The 18,446-nt window shown below is 51.4% G+C and overlaps 1 protein-coding gene across 1 annotated transcript; it reads left to right on the top strand.

Annotated features, from left to right (window-relative positions):
• Positions 1-8,111: 8,111 nt before the first annotated feature.
• SASH3 (SAM and SH3 domain containing 3) lies at positions 8,112-18,425 on the top strand. Its single transcript, XM_037822682.1, is given in 8 exon segments — positions 8,112-8,168; positions 13,674-13,689; positions 14,129-14,353; positions 15,595-15,743; positions 15,892-16,101; positions 16,266-16,353; positions 16,356-16,415; positions 16,940-18,425. Coding segments are annotated over 8 exon segments (996 nt in total). The 3' UTR covers positions 17,131-18,425.
• Positions 18,426-18,446: the final 21 nt, after the last annotated feature.

Genomic DNA, 18,446 nt, shown 5'->3' on the forward strand with positions numbered 1-18,446 from the left:
GGGCGAGACGCCTCGGGGGAGAACAACCTCGATGCGGCCGTCAGGCGCGGCTCCTTGTGGGCTGTCTCACCCTACCCCGTCCGGGTAAGACCTTTTATACACAATTAACAACCAATAAGCTTCTAGGCTAGTATCGCATATACAGGATTTCGATTGGTAGGAGCGGGTGGCGGATACATGCGTCACTATGCGGAAACAGGATGCAGGCGCCATCTTGGCTCACTCGGTGGGCGGGGGTAACTCTAGAGCAGGCTGCAGCGCATACGCTAGGCCCGATTAGGGAGGCGGCTTTCCACAGAGTGGGAGCCGGGACCGGGCGGGCCGCTGGGCATTACTCGATCGCGGGCTCGGCGCCGGCTCCCCGGGCAGCAGCGCAGACGCCCGCGCCCCGGCACCCCTCGGCCGGGCGCTCGCGGCTTCCCAAACGGCACACACACGTGGCCCGGTACGAGCCCACCCGGGCCCGGGGGCTTCCCGTGCGCAGAGCACCCGCCCGCAGCGGCGGCGGCGGCGGCGGCTTTCCACACCTGACACTTGCTCCTAGGGTTCCCACAGACAGTGGACAGCAAGAGGGCCTGAGGTGCCTGGCCAATATCCACTTGCAGGCCTTTCAGCCCCGCAGCAGCTCACGTACTGGCCTTTCCTCCAAACAGTACAAACCTAGGGCTCCCCTCCCACTCCATCCACCCTTCCCCTGGAAGCCCATACGGCTGACACCCAGAGAGTTCTTGCTTTAAAGGCTTGACTCTTGTTTGTGCAGAGAACCAGAGCACACCCAGCAGGAATAGCACACACATGAACACTTCTGACACCATTAGGAATTGAATATTAAAATACGCCTTGTGGGCTCTTGTCCTCTGCTTTTATGCTGCAGGATGGGGCTTACCAAACCTCTCCTGGCCTGCTAATTGCTGCTATGGTGAGGGCCATGTGGAAAATCCCTTTTTCCTAGGAGTTGGAATTCTGGGGTGCTAGTTCCAGCTGTGCCGGCTATGTGGCTTCACCTCTCTAGTCTTCAGTTATCCCTCTTGTAAAATACCTGCACCACCTTCCTCTGGAGGTTATGCTGAGAGGCCTGTTAGACCCAGATACAACAGCACTCCACTCTAAGCCAGGAAGCCTCACAGACAAGACATGATAATTCACTCAGCACTACTTCAATTCTTGCCTCACCTTTGGAGGTAGGTAAGGAAGGGATTTGGAACTTCAATTTCATGTATAAATAGTCAAAACTAGACAGTCTTTTAAGGAACTATCTAACCTCTGTCTTTCCAGCTATGCTCCCTGGAGGTTGAGGTTCCTCAGAAATGCTACAAGGGCTGCCACAGAAAGCAGAGCTCTGGCAAAAAAAAAAAAACAAAAAAGCAGCCCTTATGGGCTTCCCATAATATTTTTATTTGAAGCAGTTGCAGGGCTGGCTTCATGGGTGTGCAGCCTGGGCCATTCCACAGGATCCTGCACACAGAAGGGCCCTGTGCTTGGTTTAATGCTGTGTTGTCACTATATTGAAACTCTTAATGTTTGAACAAGGGACCCCGAGTTTTTATTTTGCTCTTCCCAAATTCTATAGCCAGTCCTGAATAGGAACTCCATGACCAAACAAACAAACAAAACAAACACTGAGTCAATCCCTTCAGTGTACAGATGAGGAATCTTCAATAGCAGCCCAGAAACAGGAAGGGACTTGCCCAAGGTCACACAGCCCGTTGGGGCCAGAGCCACAGTGAAATCGCCAGCACCCAGACTCAGCTCGCTGCTAGCTCCTCTCGCACTTTCGCTGTGTGTGCTGCCCTTACTGCCTCTTGGGCAAACTGAGACCCAAAGAGACCTGCTTGAGATCACACAGCTGTGACAACCATGATGGCGATGATGGCATTTAGCTACATTTCTTGATACTTTAAATCCTTCTTGAAATAGGAAAGGGTGTAAGTAAAATGATAGATACCTACATGCACACAGTCTAACTAGTTACTTTTTAAAACTACAACTGAGTTAGTCCTCTCCCATTTGCCAGCCAGCGGTCTTCAAGGGTTGGGACCCCTGAAGGTGCTGGGCTGGCTGCTCTTCACCCAATTACACCACGTCAGCAGTGAATTTTACCAACTCACTAGGCACTTCCTCAAATCAGTAGTTGGGCACTCTCGGTGCCAAAAAGAAAAAAAAAGAAAACAAATATGAAAGAGTCAATAGCAACTGTTTCCTCCTTGTCAATCCCTGCCCCCATGGCTCACCACAGCTGGGAGTGGTAGGGACTCCCCGAACCCCCACTCAGCCAGCCCCTGACTGAGGCCGGGGTCAGCTCCTCACTTCCTTGTTTCTTTGTGAAACCAGAACTAAGCAAGCAGCTCAGGTTGGTAGGATGAGTGGTTGAGAAAGCCCCAGTGGTCCATGGCAAGGCCCAGGGTGACACTGAAAAGCTACTTTCAGCAGCTCCACGCCCTCTTGGCCCACCATACCGCCTGTGTTCAGGAATAGCTGGGGTTGAGGGATCCTGCCCTTAACACAGTGGAGATACACAGGGTCATGTCGCCAAGGTTCAGGTGGGGCCCAGATGAGACCTAGAAGCAGGTGCTGAGGGGAGAAGGTGACAGCTCCTGGTTTTGGCAAGAGGAGAAACTCCAGCCTGGTGTGAAATGATGTGAAGTCACCCACCAGGTACCAAACACTGTCTGTGAGCTGAGCACTGGGCTAAGGGTGCTCCGCCCATGTCTTCTGGGTAAACTTGGTTACACACACACACACACACACACACACACACACACATGCACAAGCAAGGCTCACATTATCACTGCTATTGTCTTCACCAGGGCTTATCACAGGTAACCTCACTTGCCCAAAGTCATGGTGAATCCAGGTCCACCTGACTCCACTTCTGGGATGTGTTCTCCTACTCCTCTTCCCAAGAGCCCTAGACAATTGTCCCCTAGGGGCCAGGGCCCCACTGCTCAAGGATTTTTTTCCTTGTAACTTTGGGACAGAGATCTAGGCAGAATAGCCCAGAGCCTCGCTGCCTCTCCACAGTGAGTCATCAGTGTTTTGATCAGAGCACCAAAGTCCAACCTCCTCTTCTGATGTTAACCACCATCAGAAAAACAGGCCTGCAGGTGTGTTTTTTAAAACCAAGACCTTAGCAATAGTCCAGAGATTCAGAGATGACTGTCTCCCCCACCCTCCCCCACCCAGCCCCTGCTACCAGTGGCTCCCATCATTGTTTCCAAAGCAGAAAGCTCTATGTGGGTATTGTATGTGTGCATAAGGAATAGATGGTGAGAGCCTCCTGGCTCTTTTCTCACTGCTCTCTTCTACTCTCCTTCCCACCTTCAATTTTCCTCCTTCTGCTACCCTGCCTGAGGTTACCACAATGAAATCCACTAATGGGTCAGGCTACCAAGGTGGGCCTCACCTTGGAAACACTCAGGTATTTCCAAAAGACTATGCAGTCTATGAAAGCTTCTAGAGATGGGAAGATTATTACTTGCCAGGATAACTAGTACCATTCAGACACCCAAAATGTATTCCTTACAATGAACCCAAATCTTCTGCCTGTCAGTTCTGCATCATTCCTAGCTATCCAGAACACATCTATTTCCCTCCTCTACACAACACCGCTACACAACTTTGCTTCCCCAACCCAACCCTCCAGGGTAAATGTTACAGGTGTTGAGTACTTCGCAGTTGACAAGGGCTTCTCTGCACGTCACCCCCCCCCCCCCCGGCCCACTTCAGCAGCCATAGCGATTGCAACTGTTATGCGTATGATCAGACTTCCAGATGCCCTCCAATCCTGCTCACATGCTTCGGATGCCAAGAAAGGGCTGAGAGCACAGGGCCCCACAGTTCTCACCTCTTCATTCAGTAACTCGGTATCGGCATTAGAGGCACATTGGCCTAGAGGTTAACAGCATGAGCCCTGGACTGAGACTAGACTTGTGTTTAAAATTCAACACCCACCACTTACTAGCTGTGTGTCCTTGGGCAATTTGCTTAACCCTCTGTGCCTCAGCTTCCTCCCCTGGAAAATGGGGATGAAAACATTGCCTGCTTTAGAGGGGTGCTGTAAAGTTCACGGTCTGCCACAAAGTGTTATTTTCAGCTGGGGGTCGAGGTGGGGATGACTGTGTGAGAATAAGAACCATTTGAGAAGTGTTTCCAAACATAGGTATCCCTGGCTATTCAAACTCTTACCATCTCAAATCAGGAACAAATCCATTTGGAGAGTAAGGGATGCTTATCAACTACAGAGTCAGAATCTCTTGCCGGGTGCCAGCAGGGAGCTACTCTGGGAATGTGGCTTACGACGGCCTTTGTGTCTTTGGCAGCCCTATGCATGCTCTCTGAAGGTCAGACTGATCTATCTCACTATTAGTGGAAACACAACCACCACCACCACCACACACCCTGCCATATTCCTGCTAAACCAAGGCTCTATGCACTTGCATTTATACTTCCGAGAACATCTTTGCGATTTTTATCCCAGTTTAAACCAATAACACCTACCTCAGGGGTTGTGGCGAGGATTAAATAACGTTCAAGAAGGGTTTGGCAAAGAGCAAGTGCAGAGCAAATGTAAGCTGGCTTCCCCACCTAGGATGCAAGATCCCAGGTACAAGGAACCTTGGCAACTCTATTTTGTACCTCCTCAAAGTGTCTAGCAGAGCAAGTTCTTAGGCCCTGTCTTGCCAGCCCATTATCAATTTTAAGGCGTCCCTGTTCACTGAACAACTGACCTGATTCGCTTTTTTAGCCCAGGGGTCTGTGTACCTGAGAGCAACCTACAAAATGCAAATGTGTTGCCCAGAAGGAGAAACCCATTAAAAGTGTTTAGCACCCATTAGCCAACTGGGGCTTGACCTAATGGGACTCTGGCCCAGGCAATCCGCTGAGAGAGAAAAAGTTTGAAGCAGCCCAGGTCTGGATGGGGGAGCCCGGAACCCCTAGTGCCGGGACTGCTGACCAGAGGAGGCAAGTCTGAAAGGGAGATCTTACAAGGGTGGGGCTGAAAAGACTCGTTCCCTCCTGCCCTGGTCCAAAGGTCCCTTCTCCTCCCCCTCGCCGTTTTTTTCCCAGGCACCAGGCGAAGCCGCAGCGCCCGCCCAGCACCCTGGTTTGCTGGCTGCCTTTGAAGGCTCTGCGGTTAGTGTGTGAGCCCGGCTTCTTGCCGGGCTGAGCAAACAGGAAGCGGTGTACATCCTGCGCGCCGAGCCCGGGACGTGCCGCCGCGCAGGCCGGGAAGTTTCTGCCAGCTCCTCCCTCCCTCGCGGCTCCTGGTCACCTGAGCCCCAGGTGCCCGCAGCCCCTGCAGCTGCGCTCCCCAGCCCAGGGCCCACTGGAGCCGCCCTCTCGCCCCTGTTCACACCGAGCACCAAATGCCTGATGGGTCACAGACACCGTTCCCAGGCTTCTTAGCCAGTTACAACGCACGTGCTCCTTCGCGGGCGGGGAGGGACTTTCAGGTCTGGAAAGCGCAGGCCCCTGGGGAAGCGAATCGGCGACGCAGGATCTTTTCATGAGCCTGCCCAGCAGGCTGTGTGGGACGGAGCTAATGAAGTATGGTTTCAGCTTGGAGAAAAAGGCCCTTTTCTTTCCCGCACGCACCCCACCGATGGTGGGAGGGCATGGGGCAAGTCACGGAAACTTCTTAGGAACAGGGGAAATCCAGTCTAGGATTTCACAAGTGCCATAGAATCAAACGCCTTAAAAAGGTGCATACCTTTTGCCCCAACAATTCCTCTTCTGGAAATTGGTCCTAAGGAAAAATTGTGGATGTGAATATTTACCTTAAGTACGGTGAATGGAGAGTTAAAAAAAAAAAATGAGACCACCCAAGTCCACTGCATTTAAATATAATCATGGTGCAAACATTGTGAAGGTAATTCACAGCACTTTATGTGATGTGGTTAAAGGGGTAAATTTTAGGTTGTGTATACATTACTAGAATACGAATTTTTGCAAAACAACATAGGACTGTCCAACAAACAGTGAACCCAATTATAAACGAGGGCCTATAGTTAATAATACAATTATAGTTAATAGTATACTATTATAAAAATGTTCTTTAATGAATTGTAACATAATACCACAGTAATGCAAGGTGTTAATAATAGGGAGGCATATGGGAACTGTATTTTATGCTCGACTTTTCTGTAAACCTACAACTTCTCTAATAAAAAAATATTAATCATTGTGTACCCATACAATGGAATGCTTGAAAGTCATTGCAAATTATGCAGTTGAAGAACATTCCATAGCATGGGAAAATATTAATGAGATTGTGTTCAGTGTATGAAGCAGGTGCCAACACAGTTTGGGCAGTATGATTTTTTAAAATTTAAAATGACTTTAAAACAGCTTTATTGAGGTATAATCAACATATGATAAACTGCGTGTTTTTTTAAGTGTACAATTTGTTAAGCTTGACACATATATACACCCAGGAAACCATCACCACAATCAAGATAATGAACATATCCATCACCCTAAAATTTCTTCCTGCCTCTTTGTGTTCCCTCCCACTTCTCCCCACCCCACCCCCCAAAAAATCCTACTATTCTGCTTCCTGTGCAGTATGATTTATGTTAAGAAAATATAGAGAGACTGAGAGGTAGATATATGCTTAAAACAGAGAAGACTATTCACCCAAACAACAAGGAAAAGGGTTATGGAGAATTTTTTAACCAACAGGATATATATATTTATCAGGATGTGTGTGTGTGTGTGTGTGTGTGTGCACACGTGTGTGTGTGTAGAGGGAGAGATTTATTATAGGAATTGGCTTATGTGACCATGGGGATTGACAAGTCCGAATTCCAAAGGACATGCCTCAAGCCAGAAACTCTGATGAATGTGATGCTGAATTTCCCAAGAAAAGCTGACTGGATGAAGCAGAGGCAGAAATTCTTTCTGACTTCTGAAATCCTCAGTCAGTTCTGGTTTTTCAAACCTCTATCTGATTAGATGAGGAGACTCCCCACATCGCTGAGGGCTAGCTCCTTTGTTGACAGTAGATGCAATCCACTGTAGATGCAATCAACTGATTATAGATTCAAATCCACTTATAAACTACTCTGAAAATAACAATCAAGCCAGTGCTTGCTTGACCAAACAACTGGACACCATAACCTAGCCAAGCTGACATATGAATTTAACTATCACAATGTACCCCTTAAGAACTTGACATCCATTCACATCCCCTTAATCCATATTTAACCTCCAGATAAAGACACGGACATTGTCATACTTTCACCTAACATAATCTGCCATGGATTATCTACAGTGTACACATTCTAAACTTACTGCATAGGCACTCAGTAAATGCCTGTTGAATGGGGTGGTTGCTGGTGCTGAGGAGTTGCCTGCAGATGCTTTTCAGCTATCATGGTGAAGGCCATGATGGTGATAAATATTTATTTGATGGCTGAGGGGTGTTGACTGGAAGAGTGATTTCTCTAGTGATGATGAGTGTAAGTGTACTGATGGCAGTGGGGATGACTGCAGTGATGATGACTATAGGGTGATGGCTGTGGGAGTGATGGTAGCAGTGGTGATGTAGTAGTGGTGATGGCCTTAGGGATGATGGTAGTGGTAGTGATGGCTGTGAATACCTTGGTGATACAAGTTGACCAGGAATATTGACCCAACAAGCAGAGAGATGGCCCAACTTTTGGTTTGTGGATTTGGGTCAGTGAGATAAAAGGCTTGAGTAGGCCACCTTATGTCGAGTAGATTGGCCACCTCCAGGAAGACAGAGCAGAAGGACTGATGTTGACTGACATGAGGCGGCAGGATAGGGACTTTTCTCTGACTATTCAACCCAAGAGCCATCTGCATCAGAATCTCTGGAGACTGAAGTTGGGACTTCCTTCCTCCCTAGGGGCCGGCAGGGACTGCGATTGCTGTAAGTGCAGGTCACGTGGCAGGGGTTCCTGTATGCCACTGCTGCTGCCGGGTGTCCATGGCCTACACCCCCAAGCTGCCACTGCAGCAGTCAGAGTGGCAGCTGGAGGTCCGGTCGATGCTGTGCCCCCTGGATGGTGCTGGCAAGGCTGAGCAGGAAGCCTCTGCATCTTGAGACCTTGGAGAGTAGGGACCAAGTCTCACCCAAGTAGAGGACCATGTTGCGCTGCAAGCCCTCCAATGCCAGCGAGAAGGAACCCACGCAGAAGAAGAAGGTAAGGAGCATCAGTGGGAACTCACATCTTCCTTCCCCCTCCTCTGCTCTCTCAATCCCATCCTCTCCATCTTAGAAGTGTAAAGAGCCAAATGTCAGACATTGAGTCCGTAGGTGAGGTCCATTCTCCCAGAGGGCACTGGGTCTGGGGCCCAAAGATTAGTAGAGTAACAGAGGTATGGAAAAGACTTTTATAATTCTAGAGTAATGGAGTTCCAGATGACTCTTAAAAGTCTAGACTTACAGAATTGAACCCTACAAGGATGGGCTAAAGACCTAAAATTAGAGGCTAGAATCCTAGACTAGAATTAGAGAGTTACAAAATACAATTCTTGAGTTGAATCCTGAGACTGTGCTTAATTCTCTCTCCCCAGTGCTGGTTCTGCCTCCAATTCTGCCAGAGCCTGGGCTCTCAGGAGCAGTCCCACTCAAAGCACCCTGCTGGACTGCCCAGCTTGGAGCCACGATGCTCCCAGGGCCTCTGTCCTTTGGCCATCACCCAGACCCTGCCCATTTGGCTCAGCTCTGCTGCAGCTCCCCAGGCCCACTGGAGATGGTGCTAGCCCCAGCCTGCTGGCCAAGGTGATTTCCAGACTCAGGGAAAGTACCTCCAAACTTGCAGTGGGATGCTGGGGAGCATAAAGTGCTTCGTGGGTGGGAAGAACTTGTCTATGGATAATGAAAAATGAAGGTGATGAGATGATAGTAGGAGTGAGGGCTGAAGAGGGAAAATTCAGTGGGGGGATTTGAGAGGCTAGGGAAAAAAAGTAGCTGTTATGGATGGCTGTGGTGTTCATCTTTCTGGGGCCAAGGCTGGACGAGAAGATTCCTTGAAGGCTCTGCCAGATTTAGGTTTCTCTGGTTGGATTTAAGGATTCCTAGACATAATTCTTTGATTCAATTCTAGGATTCTCCCAGGCAATCAGCAAGTATACCCTGCACATCCAGTGGGATTAGAGGACCTTGTCAAAGTGGGCCAAGAGGCCGAGCCCCAGCCCCAGGCCCAGACTGAGGCCCTGACTATGTCCTGCCCATTTTCCCTAGAGCTCAGTCCAGGTGCCACATGGGGGACCCTCCCTTGTCAGGGGAGCAGCTCCCAGATGGAGGCTGAGACAGCTGAGAGGCTGAGAACCAGGGCACTGGGGTGTGCATCCTACCCCATCTTAGGCCCTGGGGTGGCAGCCATTTCCAGCTATATTCTCTTCACAGCAGCTGCTTCTCTAAGGCTGCAGTGGAGGTGAGTGGGGGTGAGATTCATGAATCTTCACACGGGCTCTGTCACCCCTGCCTAAACCCTCTGCAGTGCTAGGCCCAGCAGTCCTGCCATTGGTTGCCACCCCTCAGAGAGTGGGGCCACTTCCCCTTGCTCTCAGGCTGTTGGGGTTGGGAAGCAGAGTCACTGCTGAGCCCCAAACCACAGGGGAGCTGAGCCAGAGGAAAGAGTCTGAGAAAGAGCTGATACTTTTGGCACTGGGACCCTGTGCCACCTCAGGTGGAGGTGCCCCAGGGGCACACAGAAGCCAGAAGTCCCCTTTTACTTTCCCAATTTCAACTACCCAGATTCTGTGTTTGGCAAGGGTGGGGGGGCCTCTGGGATTTCCCCCAGGCCTGTCCGAAGAGAAGCAAGGCCCATGTAGCATTCTGAGGTCTGCAGCAAGCTCCATCCCACACCTGCCAGATCCAGGATAAGCTTGCTCCAGTCTCTCAAAACCCCATACCACAGAAATTCCCTTAGAAAAGCCAAGCCTCCATAAGGTGGATTCAGCATCTTCCCCAGGCCCCGAGTCAGTGGGCCCAGCTCCCTTACCACTTGTACTGATGACCTTGGGCAAGTCCCTTCTCTTTGGAGGCAGAGGTGATATGGTGCAAGGGATAGTATAAAGGCAAGGGAGGCCCCTCTCTCCTGCCCCTGCTTCTCTTCCTAGGCCTCTCAACTAGAAAATGGGCTGGTCAGGGGGAAGAAAGCTGAGTTGTAATCCTGCTCCTACCATTTTCTAGCTGTGGGACCATAGGCAGTCCATTCGCCTTCTTTGGGACTGTTTCCACGTCTCCAAAAAGGAGCATAGTTCCTGATCTGCCCATCTCAGGAGGTTGTACGGATCACCTGGAGCAATCACTGTGTGAAGTCCTCTTCACATACATTGCTGGCACACACGAGGGGGTGCGTGCCATCAGCCTGGGTGGGGATGGGGCACACAGTGCAAAGAAGAGCCACGGTCCCAATCCTGCAGCAGAGAAAGCAAGATTCTGTAACGGTCACTGCCACACCACCACTGAGAGATGATTCATCAGGTGTCGGATGCTGTATAGTGCCCCTTTACAAAACATCTCTTAGCTCATTGACTCCCCATGACAACCTTGTTAGGTAGGGGCTGATATGGTCATTGTCCCTCCTTTACAACCCAAAGCTGAGTGACCAAGTGACTTGCCCAGGGTCGCATAGCAGGTAAGCTGCAAAGCAGGGATTCAGGCCTATATTTGTCTGATTCCAGAGTCTTAACCCCCTCTCTTGCCACCCTCTTCTCCCCCTACTGATCTCAAAAGCACTCGAAGAGTCAGATGAGCATAAAAGACTCATCAGTAGGACAGCTTTGCAGGACAGACCCAGAGGGCAGTGGAATGGGTGACCCTCAGACAGTAGAGGGAGGGAGCAGGCAGGCCTTCTAGGATGGTGGGGTCAGGACATGGCACCTCCTCTGGATCACGAAGGACTGGGGAGGCCCCAAGGTGAAGAGAGGGCATACCCCTTGGCTGCCCTTTGAAGATGTTTGGCCTTCTTCAAGTCTTTCTCTGTGCTCTCTTTGATCTGATTTAACCCAAAGGCCAGTGTTGGGGTGTAGGAAGGGTAAAGGGATTTGCTCTGGGACTTGCCTCCCCTAAGGATTGTCCTTCTGTACCTCACCCCAACTTTCCACCACACTTCAGACCTCCCATCAGGGGCAATGGGGAGGAACCTAGGATCCCCTTCCGGTGCTCAACTGTTCCCTCCTGAAAGGCTCTTCCTGCCCCCGTCTCCCCCCAGTCCCACCACCCTACTTCCCTTCCCACTTCACACCTTTAGCCATGACACCCCCACCAGCCTGCACATAGTATTCAGGAGCTTCCCACTGCCCGCTGGATAAAGCCCAAGTTCCTGGGCTGGCCAGCCCCTGCTCACGTATAGTGATCCATCACCATCCTACTGGGTCCATCATCACACTGGGAGTACCCCTAACTCACACTCTTATTTTAAACCTTTCCCAATTCACTCAGAGAAATCCCAGCTCTGCTTCATGGCCCAGCTCAAGTGCACCTCCTCCACAAAGCCACGTTCCCTCTTGCTCTCCTTGTAGCTCTGTTCAAACACCACCTAGTCAGCACGGCACTCAGTCCACTTCTATGCACTGGGGGGCTTATTCCATGTGCTCTGAAGTGGCAGGAGCACAGCAACATGCACAGGCCTCCAAAGTCACACACCTGGTGTTGAACCCCTGCTCTTTCTGCCACCAGCTGTGAGAGTCTGCCTGGGTCACTCCATTGCTGGGAGTCTCCATCTTCTCAGCTGTGATGTAGGAGACTAACAGGGGCTGTGGTGAGGCTGGAGGGCACTAGGCAGGGTGCCAGCCACATGGGAGGTGTTTAACCCCTCGTTTCTGGACTCACACCCACACACAGGCCTGGAGCTCAGAGCATGCTCAGCACATGACTTTTACACTGAGAGGGTAGTTGGGGAGACACCTGGGAACAGCCCAGATCACAGCCCAGAAGCAGGGGAAAAGGGGGCAGTACCTTTTAAACTGGATTTAAAATTTTAAATTGAAGTATAATGTACTACAGAGAAGTGCATAAATATAAGTTTACCACTCAATGAATTTTCGTTAAGTGAGCACCCCCACGTAAGTAGCACTCTGATCAAGAAACAGAACACTTCCAGTGCTCCAGAAGCTGCCCAGTGTCCCCCTCCCCCACACCAGTCACTAAACACCCCCTTTCCCCAAGGGCAACCACCATCCTGACTTCTAACATCGAGATTAGTTTGGCCAGTTTTTGAACTTTATATACATGGAACCACATAGTATATACTATGTAGTATTCTCTTGTGTGTCTAGAACACATTTATCCATTCTATAGTCAATGGGTATTTGGGTTATTTTCAGTTAAATTGATTTTGAAGGAGGGGAGAGGAAATGGTTGACAGAAAGAAGGGCAGAGTGTTTCAGGTGTGGAAACACCCTGGGTAAGAACCTGGAGGTGGGTTACATGAAAGGCTAATCATCAACTGACATTTGATGGGGGATCTGTTCTAAGCTCTGTGTGTGTAATCACTCATTTCATCCTTAAGACAACCCTATGAGTTAGATGCTATTTTACTGGTGAGGAAACAGAAGCCCAGAGAAGTTAAGTAACTTGGTTAGGCTTACACAGCTAGTAAATGGCAGAACCAAGATTTGAACTCTCCCCACCTGACACCAAGTGAAAAAAAGCAAGGCTCAGAGGGGTTGAGTAATTTGCCTAGTGTGATACATCCCACAGTTGAACAAGGCAATGTCTGATGCGTGGAAATGTACTCTTTTCAAGAGGCCCACATGCTCATCTCAGAAAATGAAAGACAGACCAATGGTGTACAGTACTCCCTCACCTGCACATGACCCCCCCAGGAAGTCCTCACCCCAAAGGAAGGCCAGGCAGAAAGCCAAAAATGGCTCTGGATTTCAATGCGCCCCTGGATGGGGTTCCTTCAGGGTCATTGAAAAGCACTCAGGACATTTGGGGCTGCCCCTGAGGTTGGAGGTAGGCCCATCAAAGGGCCACCACCCTAGCCACCCCTGCCCTTGGTCGCCAAGAGAACCTGAGTAGTCTTTTCCATCTCCCTGGGCTGAGGAGCAGCCAGCTGGGCTCAAGCCACAGCACCAATCTCCATGGCCCCCTTTGGATTGTCCCCCTCCTGCTTTGTGCTAAAGCTGGGAGAGAGGGGCCATAAAACAGGGTCCTATGAGCCAAAGTCCCTCCTCCCAGTCCCCAGATTACAGATTAATGACAGGAAAGGGCCTCGGGAAAGAACTGCAATTAGAAGGCAGCTGGGCAGTGAGTTTACTCTTCTCCGGCAAAGCCTTCTTCCGGCTCCATGCTTGCCCTCCTCCTTGCTTTCCAGGCTCACCAGTCCCTGGGGCTTCAGGGGCGAGTCTCAGCTTCCTGGTCTGCAAACCAGTCTGAGGGTTAGTGGCGGCAAGGCCACAATAGGCCCCACTGGCCTATAAATAGCAGACCTGCCCAGTGCCCACCCTCTCTCTGTTCCCTCTTTTCCATGCAATAAGAGGAGGAAGTTATCCAGGCAGCTGCATCCTAGCCATACAAGAGGAGGAAATAAATGGAAGGTAGAGGAGAGAATGGAGAGAAGGGAGAAAAAAAGGAAAAGTGGGAGGGGAAAGCCAAGGAAGGAGGCTGGAAGAGATGCATGGAAACCATAGCAGTCACCGCATGGTCATGCTTTCCCCTTCCTACCCCCACTCACGGGCCCCTTTTCCAGCTCCCCAATGTAGCAGGTAAGAGGCTTTCTGACTAAGGCTGTAGGTGCCCCACCCATAAAGCCCTCCTGGTGGTAATGTCTGCTTGGCCTGATCACTGACCTAGTTTCTGGTCAACCACCTTGCTCTGACCTCTAGGAATGCATGGCCCCTGACCCCTGATTGTTGACCTGGCTTTGGTTAAGACCCACCCAGTGTACGTGCAAATAGGCCATGGTACAGGGTTTGGACTCACAGCTGTTGCTAGGGCACAGTCAGGCAGAAAATGATGCTAGAGAGGAACTACTTTGGGCTGTGCACCTAACTGCACAAAGCACATTCACACAGCACCCCAGCTGACCATCATTCCATGAGGTTGGCAGGGCAAGGACCATCATTCCCATTTTACAGAAGAGGAAATTGGGGCTCAGAGAATGTTGTACAGCCTGTATATGCGGCAGAGCTAGAGCTTGAAAAGGCCCGTTTCCTCTGCAGTTGGGGCTGCTCCCATGTGCACCCCAGCCAAACTTCTCGCAACTTCCTGCCTCCTCTCCCCTGCAGGGAGACACTTTGGAGGAGGGCTCAGCCTCCCCGACATCTCCAGACTGCAGCCTGGATAGCCCGGGCCCCGAGAAGATGGCACTGGCCTTTTCCAAGCAGGAGGAGCCTGAGCTCCGGTCACTCAGCCATCAGGCATCCACAGGTAAGAAGGCTGGGTAGGGAGGGGCCACCTGCTGTGTCCGGATAAAAGACCTGAGTTAGGGCCACGCAGATGCGCTGTCTGGAAGGAGGTAAAAGAAATGAACCTTTACCATCTGCCCAATGGGAACTTTCCCAGCCCTCTTCATGTTTAATCTTCACAACCACAGTGGAGCCAGTACTATTATTATCCCTACTGGACCGATATGGAAACTGAGGCTCAGGGAGGTTGTGACTTACCAAAGGTGACCCGGCCAGTGAGTGACAGAGTCAAGACTTGAAACTGGCTCTAACCTAGCTGAGCTTCCACTTGCTGTCTCCAGGCCCTAGAGGGGCCCAAGGGGAGAGGAAGAGCCTCATTGCCATCTTGGACAAACCCAACCCCCCCCCCCAGATCCATTTATTTCCAAGAGAAGCTAGAGACAGGGAACTTTACAGCTCCCTGGCTCTGGCATCCAGTCTGGGGACCAGGAGTGGAGGCAGAGCATTCTCCAGCTGTGAAGACTCACCCTCTTGGACCAGACGCCTCAGTTTGCTGGCTCAGGGCAACACGTGAAGTCATTGGGGCTGGATAAGAGGTTCTGGCAGCCCTGCCTGGAGGAGGGGCTGTGGGTCTGAGATCACATTCCAAGCTCCCTGCTCTTGCTCTGGCTCCACAGACATCTCCCTGCACCCCCCTCCCCATTGAAAGCCATTTAAAATGCCCATCATCCTACACTTCCCAGGGAAAAGGAGCCCATCTGAGTTCCATGTGACATTGTAATAAACACTGAGTCTTACTAAGCAGAGAAAGTAAAATATTAATGTAGGGAGTGACTTTCTGGGTGGAAGGAGCACTGGAGTGGGAGTCAGGAGAGCTGGAGTCTAATGGACCCTCTTACAAGATGAGAGGCCTTGGGCAGGTCACTTTGCCTATCTGGTCTGTTTCCCTCACCTGTTCACTGGGGTGTTGGCCCAGCCTCTCTCCAGAGGTCCTCCCAATTTGCCAGTTCTTTAGTCTATGAAGCATTTCTCCTGCTGTCAATGATTTTCATATCTGAGGCCCTAGAGGTGAAGCTGTGCTCCTGCAGGGTGGATGAGGGATGGGTCAGAATCCCTTTTGCAGAGTGAGACTTGCCAGAGTCGTTTTCTTCCATAACATGTATCCTTGGGTTTCTAGCCAGACCCCCTGGAAGGCACCTGCTGGGCACTGACCTGGCTATCCTAGGACAAAGGTGACCCTCCTCCCTGCTTCATCTCCTACAGGCAGTGAGCTCTGCAGCCCCAGTCCAGGCTCTGGCAGCTTTGGGGAGGAACCACCTGCCCCCCAGTACACAGGGCCCTTCTGTGGCCAGGCACGAGTCCACACTGATTTCACCCCCAGCCCTCATGACCACGACTCACTGAAACTACAGGTAAGGTTGGCATCCCAGGCCCCTCCTTAGCCTGGAAGGCTTCACCCATAAAGGAGGTTGAACTGAGCCCAGGTAAGACAGTTGGGAGAGGCCAAGGGATCACCCCTCTTCTTCCCTTGGTCCTCTTCTCTTCCCCCCACCCCTACAGAAAGTAGATGTGATCCAGATCATTGAAAAGCCACCTGTAGGTACATGGCTGGGCCTGCTCAAGGGCAGGCTGGGCTCTTTCAAATTCATCTATGTGGATGTGCTGCCCGAGGAGGCTGTGGGGCCTGCCTGCCCAAGCCGCCGACAGAGCAAGGGCAAGAGGCCCAAGCCAAAGACTTTGCATGAGCTGCTGGAGCGCATTGGCCTGGAGGTTTGAGCTCAGGAGTTCCTGCTCCCCCGGGCCCCAAAACTCTCTTGGACCAGCACTAGTATGAAGGGAGGCACTCTTGCACCAGGGATGGGGGCCAGGGGACATCAGCTCTGCGGGGATCCTTAGCAGGGGTGGCATGTAAGCAGCCTGCCCTCTGCCCACAGGAGCACACATCCACCCTGCTGCTCAATGACTACCAGACACTGGAGGACTTCAAAGAGCTGCGGGAAACACACCTCAATGAGCTGAACATCTGGACCCACAGCACCGGGCCAAGCTGCTCATGGCGGCCGAGCTGCTGCTGGACTACGACAGTGAGTGGGTTTAGGAGTGGGTGGTGGGTGTGTATACCTGCTGGTATTCCAAGATGGGGAGGCCTGGCCTGGCCCAGCCCAACTGCACTCTGGCCTGTGACCCTCCTGCAGTAGGAAGGCACTCTCCACACTTACAAGTGAGCCCCAGGGAAAGTTTGTGGTGGGAGGGGTTTGGGGGATTATTGGGTCCAACCTCCTTTTGGATCAGAGGGGAGACTTAAGACTAGAGAAAGTAAGGTATTTTACTCAAGTCTGCAAAGAGGTAATAAATGAATCAGGATTAAAGCCCAGGTTTCCTGGCTCCTAGCTTAGTGCTGATGAAGTTTGAGATCCTGAGCCATGGAGGTGGCTGGATGTGGTAAGAAGAGTGGCAGTTGTGGGTACCCAGAGGGAGAGACCACCTATGGTGGACTTCCCAGAGTTTCTGTCCCCATGCAGGAGCTCCCAGGTACTTCCAACACCCCACTCCCCAAGCTAAGGACCAAGAACCCCATCTTCTATCTCCTCTCCCTTGCCCTTGGCAGCTGGCAGTGAGGAGGCAGAACAGGGTGCTGAGAGCAGCCAGGAGCCAGTGATGCATACAGTGTCAGAACCCAAGGTGGACATCCCATGCAACTCAGGCTGCTTCGAGGGCTCAGAGAGTGGGCATGATGAGGCAGAGCTGGCAAGCACCGAGGAGCAGCTGCAGGGCCTTTCCCTGGCTGGGGCACCTTGAGGCGAAGGTGGCAGTGCAGGCAGAGGCTGGGCCCGAGCTGCAAGCACCAAGGAGATGTGGTGCTTCCCAAGGGGTGCTAGGGCCACAGAAGCCCAGCTGGCCCCAACAGGATCACTTGGAGTGGATGAGCAGCCACCTTGAGGGCACATCCCACCTGCCTGGACCCCTCTCTCCACCAGCTACTGACAGCACAGCCCCTCCAGGCACTGCCCAACCCCTGGAAAGCAGGGTATCAAGGGGCCACCCAGCTCATGGCCCTCCCCCTGAAGGCCCCCCAGATCCTCTTGGCCCCCACACCACCCTCCCCTGTTGCACTGCACCTGAAAAGGGGGCTAAGTCAGTGCTTCAGGTCAGTCTCAAAACCTTAGGGAAGCGGTCTGTTTAAAAGCACCCTAATTTAGCATGGGTAAATCAGATCTCCCTAAATAAGGTTTGAAGACAGCCACAAGTACTTTACTCACTTTCTTTCTCCTTAACTTTCTTCGAAGTTTTGTCACTAAATCACTATGTGGCCTGAGCCAAATGCTGTCCCATCTCTGGGTTTAGGACTGATGGGCCTTGCCAGCTCTGACATTCTGTAACGTTAAAGATCTGCTCTCCTGTTCCCTGTAACTCAGGACACCAGTGGGTTTTATTGAGGGGCTGGAGGAGCCTCTGGTGCCCAAATGAAATGGTTCTTCCTGCTCATTCATCCCCTACCTCCCCATGTAACTGAGGCCAAGCTGCAACTTCTCCCAGCTTGAAACGATGCTCATACCTCATACTGTGTCTCCCCTCCCCTTCCACTCTTGACTCCCTCAAACAAGACTCCCCCAAGGCTGATAGCAGATGGTCAGATCTGGCTTCCAAGACAGAGATGCCCTCTGCTCCTCAGGACCACATGGAAGCCAAATGTAGGTCTCAGCCCAGACTTGGACACTTGTGTGGGTCCTTACAAGCAAATAAATCACCAAGCTTGACATTGGAGAGCCCACTACTCCAATTCTGTTTTACTAAAGGTGTTGGTGTACCTTGAGTTCCAAAAGGGGAGGGAGAGTATCTGTTGGTGGGGGCCTCCCTTGACCCCAATACCAAGTCTGTGCCCTGAATCCCCAAAATAGCCCTTTTCTGGTGCCCAACCTGCCTGGGGACAAACAGTGCCCACTACATCTAGGGCTGCCTGCTTGGTGGACATGCTTCTCAACCTATTACCAGGAACTTTGGTCAAAGCTCGCTTTGGGAGAGGGATTGGTTGTAAATATGAGGGGATGGAGGGAGATAGGTTAGTAGTAATAAAGTACACAAGTAGAACTAAATTACTGTCTCCAGTTATCTTT

The sequence above is a fragment of the Choloepus didactylus genome, chromosome Y, assembly GCF_015220235.1.
Source record: "Choloepus didactylus isolate mChoDid1 chromosome Y, mChoDid1.pri, whole genome shotgun sequence".
NCBI lineage: Eukaryota > Metazoa > Chordata > Mammalia > Pilosa > Megalonychidae > Choloepus > Choloepus didactylus.